General features: G+C 32.6%; 1 protein-coding gene across 3 annotated transcripts in view; it reads left to right on the top strand.

Moving 5' to 3' along the window:
• LOC143228536 (BCL11 transcription factor A-like) overlaps positions 1 to 18,011 on the top strand; it is a 115,691-nt gene that overhangs the window by 17,276 nt on the left and 80,404 nt on the right. The window contains exon 1 of one of the 3 annotated variants that reach the window (XM_076459782.1): positions 12,200 to 12,422. The exons of the other annotated variants lie outside the window; for them this stretch is intronic. Within the exon in view, the coding sequence (XP_076315897.1) occupies positions 12,362 to 12,422 (61 nt within the window). The 5' untranslated portion in view covers positions 12,200 to 12,361. Of the gene's footprint in view, positions 1 to 12,199; positions 12,423 to 18,011 lie in introns of those variants that run through there. 3 annotated transcript variants of the gene reach the window in all.

Genomic DNA, 18,011 nt, shown 5'->3' with positions numbered 1-18,011 from the left:
GCAATGTTTCAATAGAAGCATTACACTGTGAAATATGGTGTTTCAAAGGCAGCATTGCACAGTATAATGTAGTGTTTCAATAGAAGCATTACACTGTGAAATATGGTGTTTCAAAGGCAGCATTGCACAGTATAATGTAGTGTTTCAATAGAAGCATTACACTGTGAAATATGGTGTTTCAAAGACAGCGTTACACAGTAGAATGTAATATTTCAATAAAAGCATTACACTGTGAAATATGGTGTTTCAAAGGCAGCATTGCACAGTATAATGTAGTGTTTCAATAGAAGCATTACACTGTGAAATATGGTGTTTCAAAGGCAGCATGCACAGTATAATGTAGTGTTTCAATAGAAGCATTACACTGTGAAATATGGTGTTTCAAAGACAGCGTTACACAGTAGAATGTAATATTTCAATAAAAGCATTACACTGTGGAATATGGTGTTTCAGAGGCAGCATTACACAATAGAATGTAATGTTTTAATAGAAGCATTACACTGTGAAATATGGTGTTTCAAAGACAGCGTTACACAGTAGAATGCAATGTTTCAATAAAAGCATTACACTGTGGAATATGGTGTTTTAAAGACAGCGTTACACAGTAGAATGTAATGTTTCAATAGAAGCATTACACTGTAGAATATGGTGTTTCAAAGGCAATATTACACAGTAGAATGTAATGTTTCAATTGCAGCATTACATAGTGTAGCGCATCGTTTCATCAGCAGCTACTTGTTCTCAAAAATAGAATTTTAAACATGTTTAATATACAATCAGTAGTCCAAGAAATGATCTAAGTATAATGGCTAATACTATCATTTTAATAACGTGTATGGTAGAAAAGAAAAATATATAAAATGCGAAAGACTTGGTGTGGTCATCTAGCAGTTCTCTTGTATTGCCGAGAAGTCTTAAGGAAGACAAAATACAAACTTGTTAACAGTCGATTGTGAAACTTCGAGGATAGTCATTTCCCATATATTTATATATATTAATAAATAATGCTTATATATGTAAAACAAGGAAAGTCAAACCACATACAACGGGAAGCATGAGAAAGTTGATAGAAAAATAAATCTCGGTTTAAAACGTAATGCGTTTTTTTTTACGCTTTCGTTTAGCATTCTGGAGTAGACTCCAGTTGGCGTTACAGTAATTTAAACAAGCAGAAATATTTGTGGCATTTTTGTTATTCCATTTTACATTTAGCATTCTGGAGTAGACTCTAGTGAGCGTTACAGTAATTTAAACAAGCAGAAATATTTGTAGCATTTTTGTTATTCCATTTTACATTTAGCATTCTGGAGTAGACTCTAGTGAGCGTTACAGTAATTTAAACAAGCAGAAATATTTGTAGCATTTTTGTTATTCCATTTTACATTTAGCATTTTGGAGTACGTTACGGTGGTTGTTACAACAACTTAAACATGCAGAAATGTTTAATATTAACAGTTTCCTAAAGAGAATGTTGTGTGCACTCGAGAATCTGGGACAAGTTTCAGATAAGTCTGAGATAACGTTTTCAGATAGAGTGCAATACAGATAGATTTGTAGATAAGAACAAAATGTACATTTAGAGACTTTGTCAGAACGAAGTTTATATATTTGTAGTTTCTACTCATAGAGTACGGAATAATAAAAAATTGGCCTGGTGAACACATGTTGTTGGTGTTTTAATATGTATGAATATGAGTATTCAACCATGAATCCAGTTGCTTAAAATTTATTTATTTTTAAATCATGGTGCAATTAGTCACCACATTAATATTTCCAAAACACTGCATATGAAACAACAAGTCCCTCACTGGTACAGCGGTAAGTCTACGGATTTACAACGCTAAAATCAGAGGCTCGATTCCCCTCGGTGGACTCAGCAGATACCCGAATGTGGCTTAGTTATGAGAAAACACACACACACAACAAAAAGACATTCTGTCAACAACAAGAAATTCAAAATGTTATTGATAGAAAAAGTACATGGAAGTTTTCAGTTATTAACAAATAAACACAGGTACGTCTTACAAGTAGAACTTAGGCAATTTTAAAGTATGTGAAAAATTACTCAGTTAGTATCCGCCTAAACAGTATTTACAGAAATTAAGATCTACTTTGAAGAGGCCCAGCATGGCCAGGTGGGTTAAGGAGTTTGTCTCGTAATCAGAAGGTCGTGGGTTCAAATTCCCGTCGCACCAAACATGCTTTCCCTTTCAGCCGTTATAATGTTACGGTCAATCCCACTATTCCTTGGTAAAAGAGTAGCCCAAGAGTTGGCGGTGGGTGGTGATGACTAGCTGCCTTCCCTCTAGCCTTACATTGCTAAACTAGGGACGGTTAGTGCAGATAGCCCTCGTGTAGCTTTGCGCGAAAATTCAAAAAACAACAACAGTACTTTGAAGAAGAAATTAGAGTTAATCGTCTGAAAACGACGTTTTTGACCACGATATATGAAAGTACTTGTTTGGAAATTAATTACTGAATACAAGAGGAAGGAAAACATAGTACAAACTGCATACTGATAAAGTATGGAGTTCTATAGTTACAGTGTCCAGTGAAACAAGGTAAGGTTTGGGAGAGAAGAAAAAACGTTTCCGCTGAATATGATACTAAATACAAATGCAAATCTATTAGCAACCATTAAATAGTTTTGGATTAATAACCTTTCTATCTAAAAGCAAACTAAATGCAATTGTAAAATCATTGAAAGAACTACAAAAAGTGGGGAGGGGTCAGCCACGCAGTAGAAAGATGCTCTTTTGGAACTGTATATTAATCATTCATGTTGAGAAAACACATTTACAAAGAATGTTCACAGTCTTTTTTTTTTTCATTGTTATCAATGAGAGGTAGGTACAACACAGGGTTGTTGGATTACAAGGGGAATTGTTGGTGAGAAATTACTCTAATAAACGTCTTAAGATGAAAAAAAAATGTATTTTAGATAAGGGTAAGATACGTTTATTATTGTCATGGTCGTATTGGAGAAAGACAGAAAAGAGATCACCCGTGCAGAGTTAGCTTTAAGTCTTTGCATAACAAAAATATTTGAAAAACCTATTCGAAGCTTAGTTGTTTTGTTATTAATCAATCTTCGAACTGATTCTCGTTTGAAAAGTGTATAATTTAGCCCTTTGCTTCAATTCTGTGAGTAATTGTTGTATTAATAACGTAACTACAGCATCGACATCTCTCACGCAAGCTCTATAAAATGCATTGGTTTTTATCGATAAAAACACTACTGAAGAAAGCCTTAAAAGGTTACGTGAGATACGATAACATGGTTGTTCATATTTACGTATTTTACGAGTTCCTAAGCTTATCTGTATAAGATGGACATAGAAGTATGTTCCGAATTATTTTTTGATATATAGAAAGAATGATAAAAGGAAACACATCAGCTAATTTCTCTCTAAATGGCTTGTTTTATTTATGGCTTTCACACATTACTGTATTTGTTTATGTATTTCACATTTTACAGTAATTATTTGTAGACTTCACACTTTACTGTAATTATTAGCGATCTCTGAAACTCGTTTAAATGTTTCGATTTTAATTATTTTGTTTATTTGTGTTTACTGTTTGTATAAGAAACATAACACTTAAAATCGAAAGATGTAAACTAGTTTTATAGATTACAATAATTACAGTAAAGTGTGAAATATACAAATAATTACAGTAAAGTGTGAAATATACAAATAATTACTGTAAAGTGTGAAATACACAAATGATTACTTTAAAGTGTGAAATACACAAATAATTACTCTAAAGTGTGAAATACACAAATAATTACTATAAAGTGTGAAATACACAAATAATTACTCTAAAGTGTGAAATACACAAATAAAACAAATCATCGTGAGAGGAATTAACTAACGTGTCTTTTTTGTCATTCTGTCTATCTTGATAAAATTTGGCTTTAGCTACATTTCTCTTCTTTAAAAATAAGTTAATAAATTAAACTCGCGGTATATATCAAAATGTGTATTCTAAATGCAGAATAAACGTGAAGACCTATGTCACTGAACTATCATTTCAGGGTTACGTGCAGCAACAAACACAATAAGTGTTAAAGGTAACGTTTCAAACTCGTATAAAAAGAAAAGTGTTGTTTGAAAAGTTATGACATTTTCTCATTTTCTGTCGAATCTTTAAAGAAAATTTTAATTGATAGCGAACTCAAGCAATTCGCTGATCCAGTGGTGAGTCAGATGGCTCTTTGTATATTACTTTCATCAGTGTTAAACAGAGAAAAAAAAGGAAAATGAATTGTTATATTTTATTATATATTTTAGTAAATAACAAAAAAGAATTGTTAAATCACTTATTAAGGTTAAAAGTAAAAATGGATGTATTCTTCACGGATGGACTTTCAGCTGGTACAACTCACACTCAAGTCATATAAAGTTTGGTTTGAACTCGTGCAATAACACAGTCGCTATTATCGGTACAAAGATTAGATTTACCTCCCTGTACAAATAAAAAAACGCCTTGTTTACAAACTGACACACTATGTTTAAGGTTATACCTGTTCGAGGATGTTTGAGTGTTGTGTGTATGCATGGTAACAGACTAAAGCTTCTCCCTTAACTCTATCCTACTACACTTCCCCAGTACGCAAGCTCAGAGATACACCACCCATTTTTACCGTTACGCTAGTAAATATGAAGTGTTTTACCATTCTTGTGTGGCTGTTTGTAAATACCAAAGTCCGTTTTAAATAAACCTGGCCTTGCGGATCCGTTCTGCTGTAGACAAACGATAACTATATGTTAAAATGATAGTTATGTAGTTGATAAAATACTTTGTTGTTTCTTTGGTATTTTTCACTTTTCATCTTTAAAGCACAGAAAGTGTGTCCTTGAGTTTAAAGTTTGTTCGCGACTAAACAAACTTAGTGTTATCAGTACCGTTAATACGTTAATAATACCGTTAATAGTGCTAAATATTTTATCCAAAATTAAGCTCGTTAGAAAACTTTCGAAGGGAGACAGAATGAATACCTTACTCAATAAGTTAGACTGAAGATATATGAATCTTACCTGTCAAATAAAACTGTAAATAGAACTATTTACACGTAAACTGACATGTAAGTAGGATTATATACATACTAAACTAAGGATAAAACAGGACATTTTACTCACTAAATTAAAGATAAGACAAGATTGTTTACATACAAAACTAAGAATAAGACAGGATTCCTTACATGCCAGACCAAGGATAAGACAGGATTCTTTACATGCCAAACTACGGATAAGACAGGATTCTTTACATGCCAGACCAAGGATAAGACAGGATTCTTTACATGCCAAACTACGGATAAGACAGGATTCCTTACATGCCAGACTAAGGATAAGACAGGATTCTTTACATGCCAAACTACGGATAAGACAGGATTCTTTACATGCCAGACCAAGGATAAGACAGGATTCCTTACATGCCAGACCAAGGATAAGACAGGATTCTTTACATGCCAAACTACGGATAAGACAGGATTCTTTACATGCCAGACCAAGGATAAGACAGGATTCTTTACATGCCAAACTACGGATAAGACAGGATTCCTTACATGCCAGACCAAGGATAAGACAGGATTCCTTACATGCCAGACCAAGGATAAGACAGGATTCTTTACATGCCAGACCAAGGATAAGACAGGATTCTTTACATACAAAACTAAGGATAAGACAGGATTTTTTACATGCCAAACTAAGGATAAGACAGGATTCTTTACATGCCAGACCAAGGATAAGACAGGATTCTTTACATGCCAGACCAAGGATAAGACAGGATTCTTTACATGCCAGACCAAGGATAAGACAGGATTCTTTACATACAAAACTAAGGATAAGACAGGATTCTTTACATGCCAGACCAAGGATAAGACAGGATTCTTTACATACAAAACTACGGATAAGACAGGATTCTTTACATGCCAAACTACAGATAAGACAGGATTCTTTACCTAAAAACGAAAGGTATGACAGGATTCTCGACATAATATTATTTTCGAATAGAAAACTTATAATGCTAAAAATTTGGGTTCGATACTCATATTTGGCACATCACAGATAGCTATTGTATAGCTTTGCGCTACAAAACAAATAAACAAACCTATAGCAGAAGTAAAATAAGCACGATTCTATGCACGATAAACTCTAAACTAAGTAGGATTCTCTACGCAGTAGATTAGAAATTGAGCAGAATTCTCGAAATTACATTCTAAATAATCTTGTCTACCTTGAACATTTTTTGCGAAGATAACTTTGCTTTTCTTTCGAATATTTTAAAAATAATTCTATCTTTCATAACACCCAGTAATTCTACACTTTAGATAACTATGTTGCATTATCGAAAATTACAAAAAAAAAAGTACCAGTTAATGAAGCCCATGACTTAATGTGTTTTTGGTATCTCGTTTGTCATATACAGGTGGAGAAAGAGAGAGAATTTTAGAAAAACAAAATAAGAAACAAGGGTGTGGGTGTTTTCTTATAGCATAACCACATCGGGGTACCTGCTGAGTCCGCCGACGGGAATTGAACACCTCGTTTTAGAGCTGTAAATTTTTAGTCTTGCCGCTGTACCACCATGGAACAGGAAACAAATCTGACACAAAATATCTTAAGATATTATTGAGATTATAATACTGCCTTTTAATACAGAGACCCTAAAACTATTTGTTAGGAAATTATATATTTTTTTCCGGCTGAAATAAAGTATCCAAGAAAAACGAAAATTGTAATGCTAGAAGTGTATGAAATGAAATAGATAGCTTCAATACCATTGAGACCCGGCATGGCCAGGTGGTTAAGACGCTCGACTCGTAATCTGAGGGTCGAGGGTTCGAATCTCCGTTACACTAAACTCACTCGCCCTTTCAGCCATGAGCGCTTTGTAATGTGAGCGTTAATCACACTATTCGTTCGTAAAAGAGTAGTCCAAGAGTTGGCGGAGGGTGGTGATGACTAGCTCTAGTCTTACATTGCTAAATAAGGAACGGCTAGCGCAGATAGCCCTCGTGTATGTTTGCGCGAAATTTAAAAAAAAAAAACAAATCAATAGCATTGATCTTATTGGAGGATTTTGATGTAGTGAGAATGACTGAAACATGGTTAAATATGGATGAGTTTGATAACAGAATTTTTTTTAAACATAGTACACCTTGATAATACAGAGGCAGTTAAAGAACTCCTTCCAGTAACGTTTAGTTCCAAAGAACGAAAAATATAAAATTTGTTGATCAAAGTTCTGAAGATAGGCATTTGGCGATTTGTAAAAAAACTGATGGCAAAGTTATGTTATGAATCAAATAGTTTGTTTATTTTAGTGCAAGAAAACTTAAACTTTGTCAGTTTTGTCTTAAGTTTCAATGATAGCTAACCACTTAATATTTCTCTAATTGACTTAAGCCTAGTGCTAATAATCCATGATTTGTCTTTCTGGTTTAAATTTAGTGCTAAAAAACCTAAATTTTGTTAGATTTGGCTTAGATTCAATGTTTAGTAAACCTAATCTTTGTCAGAAGTAAAAAATAAATTAATCTTCAATCCTGAACAACTGAAAAGTGCTAGATGAAAGCGTTTCTAACTTAACTTTATTTTTTAAATGACATTTAACATTTAACATGCACAAAGGTAAGTGATACAGGTGAGAGTACGAAGTAGGTCATAGAACGACAGCTGTAATAACCTGCAACATTTTCCATTTGTATTCACCTGCCTGACCCAAAATTATATGTGTGTTACTTTTGACAATCATAAAGAGACAAACACGGCACACACAAAAGGGCATGATCTAGGCTAACGCAAATATCTTTTGATCATTTTCATAATATCATTCGTTATGTGTATATTCCATACAAAAATGAGCAGAATGGGTTTCACTGGCGTAATAATACATCAATGTTTGTTGTTTTCGCACTACTTAATAAACGTTTTGTAAGTAGCTCGTTGAAATAAAAATACACGTTTCGTAATACAGACAGCTATCAGGAATCTTCTATATATATATAAGATCTGTTAGAAAGTTTGAGGTCGACTGCAGTTTGTTTAGTTTTATTTATGATAGAGTTTGAAGAATAACACAGGGATGATCAAAATGGTTCTCTTTTTCTCGTCATCTAAACTATGAAGATGTCTGTTAGGTCGCTATAGCAACAGAGTTAGGTGGAGAATAATTTAAAAACAGTTCCGGATTCTCAAAGTCACGTGAGCTATTTCGAAGATTATTCTTAAAGGTCGTTTAAGTATGGTGTAAGCTAGCATAATGATTATTACTACCTACCTCAGGCACTTCAGGAGCCAGTGCCTTAAGGGTTAAGACTTCAGATGTTTCCCCGTAACTATAAAATTCACAATATCATATCATTACTTTCGCTGAGATAACACGATTGCTATGTCACGTGACTCATCGTTACAATTTAAAACTACGGAGATATGAAGAAAGTGTTTATTTGAAGAACTTGGGCTGGAAAGGGGCAAAACGTTTTCCTTCGAAACATGTTGAACATTATCAGAATGTTTTACCTTGTGACTCCTTAGTTGCTCAAAACCTATAGACGCAAGCGTCTTGGTACAGGGCTGTTCGTGTCCAAATAGTTAATGTCCGAACTCTAAATCACAGCTCGATTCTTTAAGAACGTGCTCCATACTTTGGGGCCGAGAATGTGCTATAAAAGTACCAGTCAAATTCCGTATTCGCTAGGACAAGAGCAGGCAAAAGTTGGCGGGTGGTGCTTTTGATTAGGTGCCTTTCCATACGCAAAAATTATTTTTTAAAATTTCATGTTGAATATGAGTAACCTTTTTTTTTCAGCTAAGAGTTTTAGTATTGTTTGTAATATAAGGAGCGAAAATATAAATATATATAAATATAAAGTTGTTATTTAATTGTTGACACTTCATAATATCGGTTATATTCTTTTTCATTGGACTACTATTACGACTTCAGTATCTGTTTATCATGTGCCTGAAAATAAGAAGTGTCATGGAGATATTCCATACAACAAATATATTGTGGTACATGAGATCAAACAACAAGGCTTAAAAGTAAATTATTAACGCATCGAATGCAAAGTAAAATGGTAACAATGACAATCTCTGTATAAATAATAAAGTTTATATAACTCATAACATATCTTAATGTTGACTTTTATGAGGCGTTGGAACAGCATAAGTTGCCCGCGTGCACCTTTGTCATTTATGCTCTCCCAATCACTTTTAACGTGATCCTGTTGGAGAACTTCAATTTTTTTCGTGGCTTTTCGTGGAACGATGTTAGTATAACTATGTCAATGAGAACAGATATACTTTCTATATACAAAAACTGATACTTTTTTGAAAGCTGTAGATGGTACGTCGAAAGTTACGTGCAAAAAGTAAGTTTTACAATATTAAAATTGAATCTGACCTATACTCAGAAATGCGATACTAAAGTTAAATGCTAAATGTATTCTAAGTAATAAAACACGATCCTGTCAAAACAATGGCATTAGAATATTGAATATATATATATATAACAGTTGGACTAAACTTATGATTAACTCACACATTGAATGCCATTGGATATCCATACTGTTAACAGTAACCAGCTACAAACCAATAAATTTTAGTGAGTTAAATTTGAAAATGACTATGCAGGTTAAGCCTAATTCGTTGGAAGTTAATAAACTAATGTAATTTTGTTTTCCATTTTACAAATATTTTTCATCATAATGAAAAGCTCAAAAACTACCTACGTGTGTCTATAATGTATACAAAGATATACATATATAATTGCCCTATAAAATCTTTTGGATATCTGAAGTGAAATTTAAGTATGAATACGATAGTACTTTTTCTACTGATTTCGAAACGAAACAATTAAAATAAGGGATAAAACGTTTTACGATCAGAAGTCACGTATTTGTTTTTCTCAGGTATAAAAAATGTTGTCTTCAGTTTCAAAACTATTATATCAGCTTCTGTTCTAATTTCTGTCATAAGGTTCAGTCTCCATGCTTTGAGCTGAACTGGACATTAGCAACTATAAAAAAAGATCATACACAATAAAACGTGACTTTATATAAACTAACTCTGATAATGACTGTATTCGAGTCGCCAGAACCTTACAGTAATGTTTTTTTGCAACTTTAACATTTTTACTGCCATTACTTCTGTACAAGTTTGTTTGAGCTTTCCAGGAGCTTATCACAATTTAACATTTATTAAATCCTTTGTGTTTTAGTAGGTGCTGTGAATTAAGGATTTTCTAGCTAACTAAATCTTAACTAAAGTATAAACCACATCATTTATTTAAACGTCCATTTAAATAATTAGACCGTGATAGATAGATTAAACAAACAGACGATCGTTATTTGTTTTAAAGTTTAAAAATCAATTTGGATTAGTTGGATATAAAGGCTGCTTAATATAAACATCGGTTTCGATCGTTCCGTTTTGGACGTTAGATGGAAGCAAACCTTATAATAAATTCTCGGATAATTTTGAAGACTTACACAAAAATTGAAATTGACGCGTATTATTCTAGCAAACCTTGTTTCGTTTCTTGCTGATACACTTGTTTCGTTCTATGTGCCTGAAGGTAAATAATACCCAAAAGATACGTATTTAAATTGACAGAAACGAAGTCTAAGAAAACATTGTTTTTTTAAGCACCCTCCAACACCGATCTAGCTTTAATGATTATCGAATTGGTCTTCACGCAGAGGTAAAATTAGTATTTTCGTTTCTCTTCTAAATTCGAATATTAATTCAGCCCTTCGCTGATGTTCATACAAATTTATTGTTGCATTCCTCTTTGAATGAAAGATTCTTAATCATATAATCCATATTTATGTATATATTTGAAAATTAAATCTTCTATAAAGATATGTCATTTTTTTATGTGTAGCTGGCATCAGAAATAAGCGAATTTCGCACCTGTATATTTATATCAACCTTGTGGCGTTATAATTTGGTATCACATAACACAGTTACTGACGGAGGACTAAGTGAGGGATGAAAATAGAGTTGTGAGAGAACTGACAGCAAGGTTCACTTTATGAAAAAAATTAGGAAAATTAGTTGTGGCAGGGTAACAGATCAGAATGAAAGAAGGTGGAAAAAAAAAGAGAGATAGAAGCAGGTGGAAACATGAGGGAAAGAGAAAGATAAAAGTAAAAGAGAGAATTTAAAGAAAGGCGTTCAACTTAAAATGGGTCTAAAAATCGAAAACAAATAAAAGGAAGTCGCTACAAGGTTAAAACACGTGGATGAAAACAAAAACTTTATAAGACTATACATCTTCAGCAGGATCTTTAAAAAGTCGTAAGCAAATTTCTGTGCTCAGTTCCCTTCTCTAATAATTGATAATACTAACGAAAGTTGTTTTAGTAAGACAGTTTAACTTCCGTTATTATGAATGTGAGTCGTTGTTTACGTGTTTTAAAAATTAACCTCTTGATATATTTTATTGATATCCTTCTCATGTATTAATATAATAATATTCGTTTAAGGAACGCAGACTTTTCAAATCATATTGTATAATGAGCCAGACCTTTTGAAGTAACCTTTTTAAAATTACTTTCTGAACAGCAAACATGCTGCATGCTGAGTCCACGTTGTTTTGACTTATTTTAAAATTAATGTAATGAGCGAGATACGTGTAAAAGTCAATAGTAGCTTGTTGTCAACGTGTGGCAACAAGACTTCTGACCATATTAACTTCCTTTATCTTCCACTACCTTTTTTTAATTTTAAACTCTTCCATTAACCACTCTTTTCTTATATATATAAATATAGTGTGCATTCGTAGCTATGTTCACGTCCGTCAAGCTTTCATTCTTGATATATACATGTCTTTTTTCAAAGTGTTTGTCATGTATCCTCTCTTAATCTACTTTAACAGACACAGTGATCTGCTCGGTTTATCAAACTGCTGTAAAGTCGATGTCTATATATATTTTTTTTTAACTTTCTGAGGTGCATACAGCGTTGCCTTTCCTCCTTAACCCTTTTAAAGCCACTGTATTAAAAATGGATGTTATGAAAACAAGCGTGCCATTTGGGCTCTCTGATTGTTACTACATGTACGAGAATAGTACAATTTCCCTTCGTGCTATTATATAGACAAACATGGCGCAAGTGGCCAAGTGATAATGATAATGCAATAACCTAGAATGTTGAGCAATTATGACAATCAATCTTTTATGATACTTGAAACGTAGCAAGGGTAAAATTACCTTCGTACGCTTGAATACTTCGTGGTCAGGTTTTGTAAATGTTACAGTCATGAGTGCACTCTAATTAATAAATCTGCAAAAACGTTTTAGTCTAAATTATGTAGCTCACATAATAGTTCAAAAAACGTCACAAGCGAGATCATGAACTTGTGTCAAACAGCGGAAGGGTTAAACATGACAGGAAATACATCACACATCGTTTGTAAGTACCGTTTGCAAGTTTTGCTCTTAACGATCTTGTCGGAATACAGTCTAAAATCAAACTCTTATTGCGAAATATTTTTTAACTGTAAAGTATACTTTAAGAATGAAAATGTGTTAAAAATAGTATATATGGTTACCAGATGTAATAAGACTAGTATAGATCATTACTAGTGTTAGGAATGGTATACATAATTAGTACGAACACTTGGCATGGCCAGGTGGTTAAGGCACTCGACTCGTAATCCGAAGGTCACGAGTTTGAATCCCGGTCGCACTAATTATTTTTATCCCTTTCCCCTCGGTGAACTCAGCATATAACCCAATGTGGCTTTGCTATAAGGAAAAAAAACCCAAAAAACACACACACACACAGACCCTTTTCCTGTTAGTTCTACAGTTTGACACAGGCGGTCACAGTCTAAAATAATGTACCCAAAATTTAGCATATATGAATTCACCTGTTCCTTTTTATTGTCGTATGTTCACTGCGCCTTCAGAAACCTTTTATTTGATAATCTTGCAGAAATATCGTTGTGAAAGTTGTGTTGCATGTTAAGTATCACACTTTAGAAAACAGAGGCAGTTTTCTTCCATATAACATGAGTCTCTCCTTCAGAATATTGTAGATTTATTTTGAAAGTTGCAGTATGGAAAGTACTGTTATGTTTTTATCATATACCACTCTCATATTGAGAGTATACTGTAATGTTTTTATCATATATCACTCTCATATTGAGAGTATACTGTAATGTTCTTATCATATATCACTCTCATACTGAGAGTATACTGTAATGTTCTTATCATATACCACTCTCATATTGAGAGTATACTGTAATGTTTTTATCATATATCACTCTCATATTGAGAGTATACTGTAATGTTTTTATCATATACCACTCTCATATTGAGAGTATACTGTAATGTTTTTATCATATATCACTCTCATATTGAGAGTATACTGTAATGTTTTTATCATATACCACTCTCATATTGAGAGTATACTGTAATGTTCTTATCATATATCACTCTCATATTTAGAGTATACTGTAACGTTTTTATCATACACCACTCTCATATTGAGAGTGTACTGTAATGTTTTTATCATTTACCACTCTCATATTGAGAGTATACTGTAATGTTCTTATCATATATCACTCTCATTTTGAGAGTATACTGTAATGTTCTTATCATATACCACTCTCATATTGAGAGTATACTGTAATGTTTTTATCATATACCACTCTCATATTGAGAGTATACTGTAATGTTTTTATCATATATCACTCTCATATTGAGAGTATACTGTAATGTTTTTATCATATACCACTCTCATCTTGAGAGTATACTGTAATGTTCTTATTATATAACACTCTCATATTGAGAGTATACGGTAATGTTTTTATCATATACCACTCTCATATTGAGAGTATACTGTAATGTTCTTATCATATACCACTCTCATATTGAGAGTATACTGTAATGTTTTTATCATATATCACTCTCATATTGAGAGTATACTGTAATGTTTTTATCATATACCACTCTCATCTTGAGAGTATACTGTAATGTTTTTATCATTTACCACTCTCATATTGAGAGTATACTGTAATGTTCTTATCATATATCACTCTCATATTGAGAGTATACTGTAATGTTTTTATCATATACCACTCTCATATTGAGAGTATACTGTAATGTTTTTATCATATACCACTCTCATATTGAGAGTATACTGTAATGTTTTTATCATATACCACTCTCATATTGAGAGTATACTGTAATGTTCTTATCACATATCACTCTCATATTGAGAGTATACTGTAATGTTTTTATCATATACCACTCTCATATTGAGAGTGTACTGTAATGTTTTTATCATATACCACTCTCATATTGAGAGTATACTGTAATGTTTTTATCATATACCACTCTCATATTGAGAGTATACTGTAATGTTTTTATCATACACCACTCTCATATTGAGAGTATACTGTAATGTTTTTATCATATACCACTCTCATATTGAGAGTATACTGTAATGTTCTTATCATATATCACTCTCATATCACTCTCATATTGAGAGTATACTGTAATGTTTTTATCATATACCACTCTCATATTGAGAGTATACTGTAATGTTCTTATCATATATCACTCTCATATTGAGAGTATACTGTAATGTTTTTATCATATACCACTCTCATCTTGAGAGTATACTGTAATGTTCTTATTATATAACACTCTCATCTTGAGAGTATACTGTAATGTTCTTATCATATAACACTCTCATCTTGAGAGTATACTGTAATGTTCTTATTATATAACACTCTCATCTTGAGAGTATACTGTAATGTTTTTATCATATACCACTCTCATATTGAGAGTATGCTGTAATGTTCTTATCATATAACACTCTCATCTTGAGAGTATACTGTAATGTTCTTATCATATACCACTCTCATCTTGAGAGTATACTGTAATGTTCTTATTATATAACACTCTCATCTTGAGAGTATACTGTAATGTTTTTATGATATACCACTCTCATATTGAGAGTATACTGTAATGTTCTTATCATATAACACTCTCATCTTGAGAGTATACTGTAATGTTCTTATCATATACCACTCTCATCTTGAGAGTATACTGTAATGTTCTTATTATATACCACTCTCATCTTGAGAGTATACTGTAATGTTTTTATCATATACTAGTCTCATTTTGAGGGTGCTTTAATTTTTCTATTATACTAGTTAGAGTTTAGGGTGTTGCAGTGTTGCTATTATATACCAGTCACAGTTTGAGGTCACTGTTATGTTTTATAATATACCATTTACAGCTTGCAGATGTAGTTTTTAACAAATACTACCTTGAGCGTGCTTTGGAAGTGTACTAATATATTTTTATCGCGCTATCATTGTGTTATCAATTTGTTTTCGTAGCAGTCATATTGTTGTACAGGTTTGAATCATAATAATCATACCTTGAAAACATTATAATGTTTTTATCGTAGCAACCGTATCTTGAAAGTGTTATAATATTTGTGTCGTAGTAGTCACGCTTAAAGAGTGTCGTAACGGTTCATCGTAAGTCATATCTTGTGAGTGTTATACTGTATTTAATACCGAATCTGACACTAGGAAATTCTTTTGAATACGGAAAAAAAAACCAAAAACTTGGGTCGACGGGTCGAGTAGAACAGCTGCTTACGTGGTTTCAGGAAGCTTCTAAACTTTAAATTAAATATAACCGATGAGGAAACTTCTAATATCAAATTGTTACTCGTATAGATTGGTATTTTTTTCGAATTTGCAAAGCCAAGTGTGACGAGCTGAGCGTTTATAGACACTTCAGTCACGGTTTCATTCTTTAGCTTTCTTTTAACATTCTCTTTGGTGGGAGGCTTTGAAATTGTCGGTTTGACATATGTAGACTTTAATATGGTAGTCTAGTGGATTTCATATTGGTGCCTGTGTGTTGATAAGCATATTGTATAAATGTACATATGCGTATATGGTAGTAGGAATAACCACATTTGTTTTTCTTATGGAATGCTACACAAGAGGCTCTCTGCGTTTTGTTCACAGCAAATAATCGAACCCTCAAAGTGCGTAAAATCACCGTTGAAACACTAATTGTAAAATAGCCGGAAGTATCTTTAAACAAATTATTACAATAGTGCACAGTTAAGTTATCCAACTGCAATTCAGGCTAGTACCTAAAAAGTGTACTCGGTTCACATTAAAATGAAATATTTTGATAGAAAAAACAACAAAAAACAACTGTTTAAAATCCGCTCCCTCAGTTTGTGATTCAATAAACGATTTTCTTTTAAAAACATCTGTAAGTAAACACTTTAAGTATTTCCACCGCTGGCTCAGAGGTAAATTCAAGAGTTTATGATGCTAAAAAATTGGGGCTCAAATCCCGCTAAAAGCAAATCGTAGTCCTTCATATAGTACTTTGCGCTTGAAAAAAAAATATAAAGCTTTATGGCATTATTTTAACTGTATCTAGCTTGAAGTTATGATAGCACAGTTATGCTAGTGAATATAACATACTAGAATTTGGACCAATCAAAGCGTCTGTAAATATCTTCTCATCCTACTGAGAAGAAGCTGTGGTTTCTGTTGATTTATAGAATTAAACTAAGACCAACGCATTCTCAGTACCCAAGAAAACAGCTTGTTATATGAGGCTAAACAAGCAAATGTGTGTTTTAACTTCGTGAAAATAATACTTCTATTTGCACATTTGTCTCCCGTTGGAACAGCAGCAAGTCTACGGATTTACAACATTAAAATCAGGGGTTCGTTTCCCCTCAATGGACACAGCAGATAGCCTATGTGAGTTTGCTATAAAAAATCACACACACACATTTTCACATTTACTGAGACAACAAGTTTTGGTACGCAATGGCTGCAAATCAGTTTAAAAATAATAACTACGTTATAATTAAGTGTTTCAAAAATAAATGTGTTTTTTTTAATACCTCGTTGATGCAGTACAGAAGTAGTTAAGAAATTTATATTATTGTTATTTTACGGACTAGCCTACCAGGGTGACTAATTCCAATTGGGTGAATATTTTGAAGATATTCTTAAGAATCAAGGAGTTTCGAAACTGTAGTTACACATTAGTTTGATATTGGGTGAATATTTTAAAGATATTCTTAAGAATCAAGGAGTTTCGAAACTGTAGTTACACATTAGTTTGATATTGGGTGAATATTTTGAAGATATTCTTAAGAATCAAGGAGTTTCGAAACTGTAGTTACACATTAGTTTGATATTGGGTGAATATTTTGAAGATATTCTTAAGAATCAAGGAGTTTCGAAACTGTAGTTACACACTACTTTGATACACGTGTGTATAGAAGTTTGAAAATAAACTGGATAACTATGAGTAACGTAGTTCACCTTTATTCTGAAACTACGGTTTACTTCGAGCACATCGAATTTTAATATAAGATTTTGCTATGAATAACTGTCATTAACATGTTAATTACGTCAACTGGCATTTTACAAGTAACTGAATCCTCTTTCTTTTCATCCAATAAACTCTACACTGCTACTAGTAAGTGTTAGAGTTATTTTTTGATAGTTCCTTTTTATCTTATAAATGAACTTATATGTTAGTTTTGTAGTGAAGCGCAAACCTATACAACAGGTTATTTCTACTGTCTGATTTAACTCTGAGCCACTAGGGGGCCTTATAGGCAAAAATAAAATCATTCTGTGATTAGTGGATGCGTTTACTGTAATTATTTTCAGTTGCAATATTAAAGTAAGAATTCTTATATAAATCATTTAATTTTTCATATGTTTATTACCATTTTTAAAACAGCGAAATATTCTTACCAGACACCTTGGTCGAATTCTTAAAAACAAACAAACAAGTGCACACACACATAAACACAGATAACATGTCAGGATTTCCTGTAGAGATATTTTCAAGGGTACTGATACTTTCTTGTTTTTGTTTATTAGGTTTATTGTTCGTTTAATGTTTCTGTCTGTGCGTGCGTGTGTGAGTTGATACGTTTTACTCCTAATATTCCATAGAAAAACTTAATATTTCTTACAGA

This window comes from Tachypleus tridentatus, chromosome 1, assembly GCF_004210375.1.
Source record: "Tachypleus tridentatus isolate NWPU-2018 chromosome 1, ASM421037v1, whole genome shotgun sequence".
In the NCBI taxonomy this organism is placed as follows: domain Eukaryota; kingdom Metazoa; phylum Arthropoda; class Merostomata; order Xiphosura; family Limulidae; genus Tachypleus; species Tachypleus tridentatus.
The sequence above is the reverse complement of the archived record's forward strand: the minus strand, read 5'-3'. Positions and strand labels throughout refer to the sequence as shown.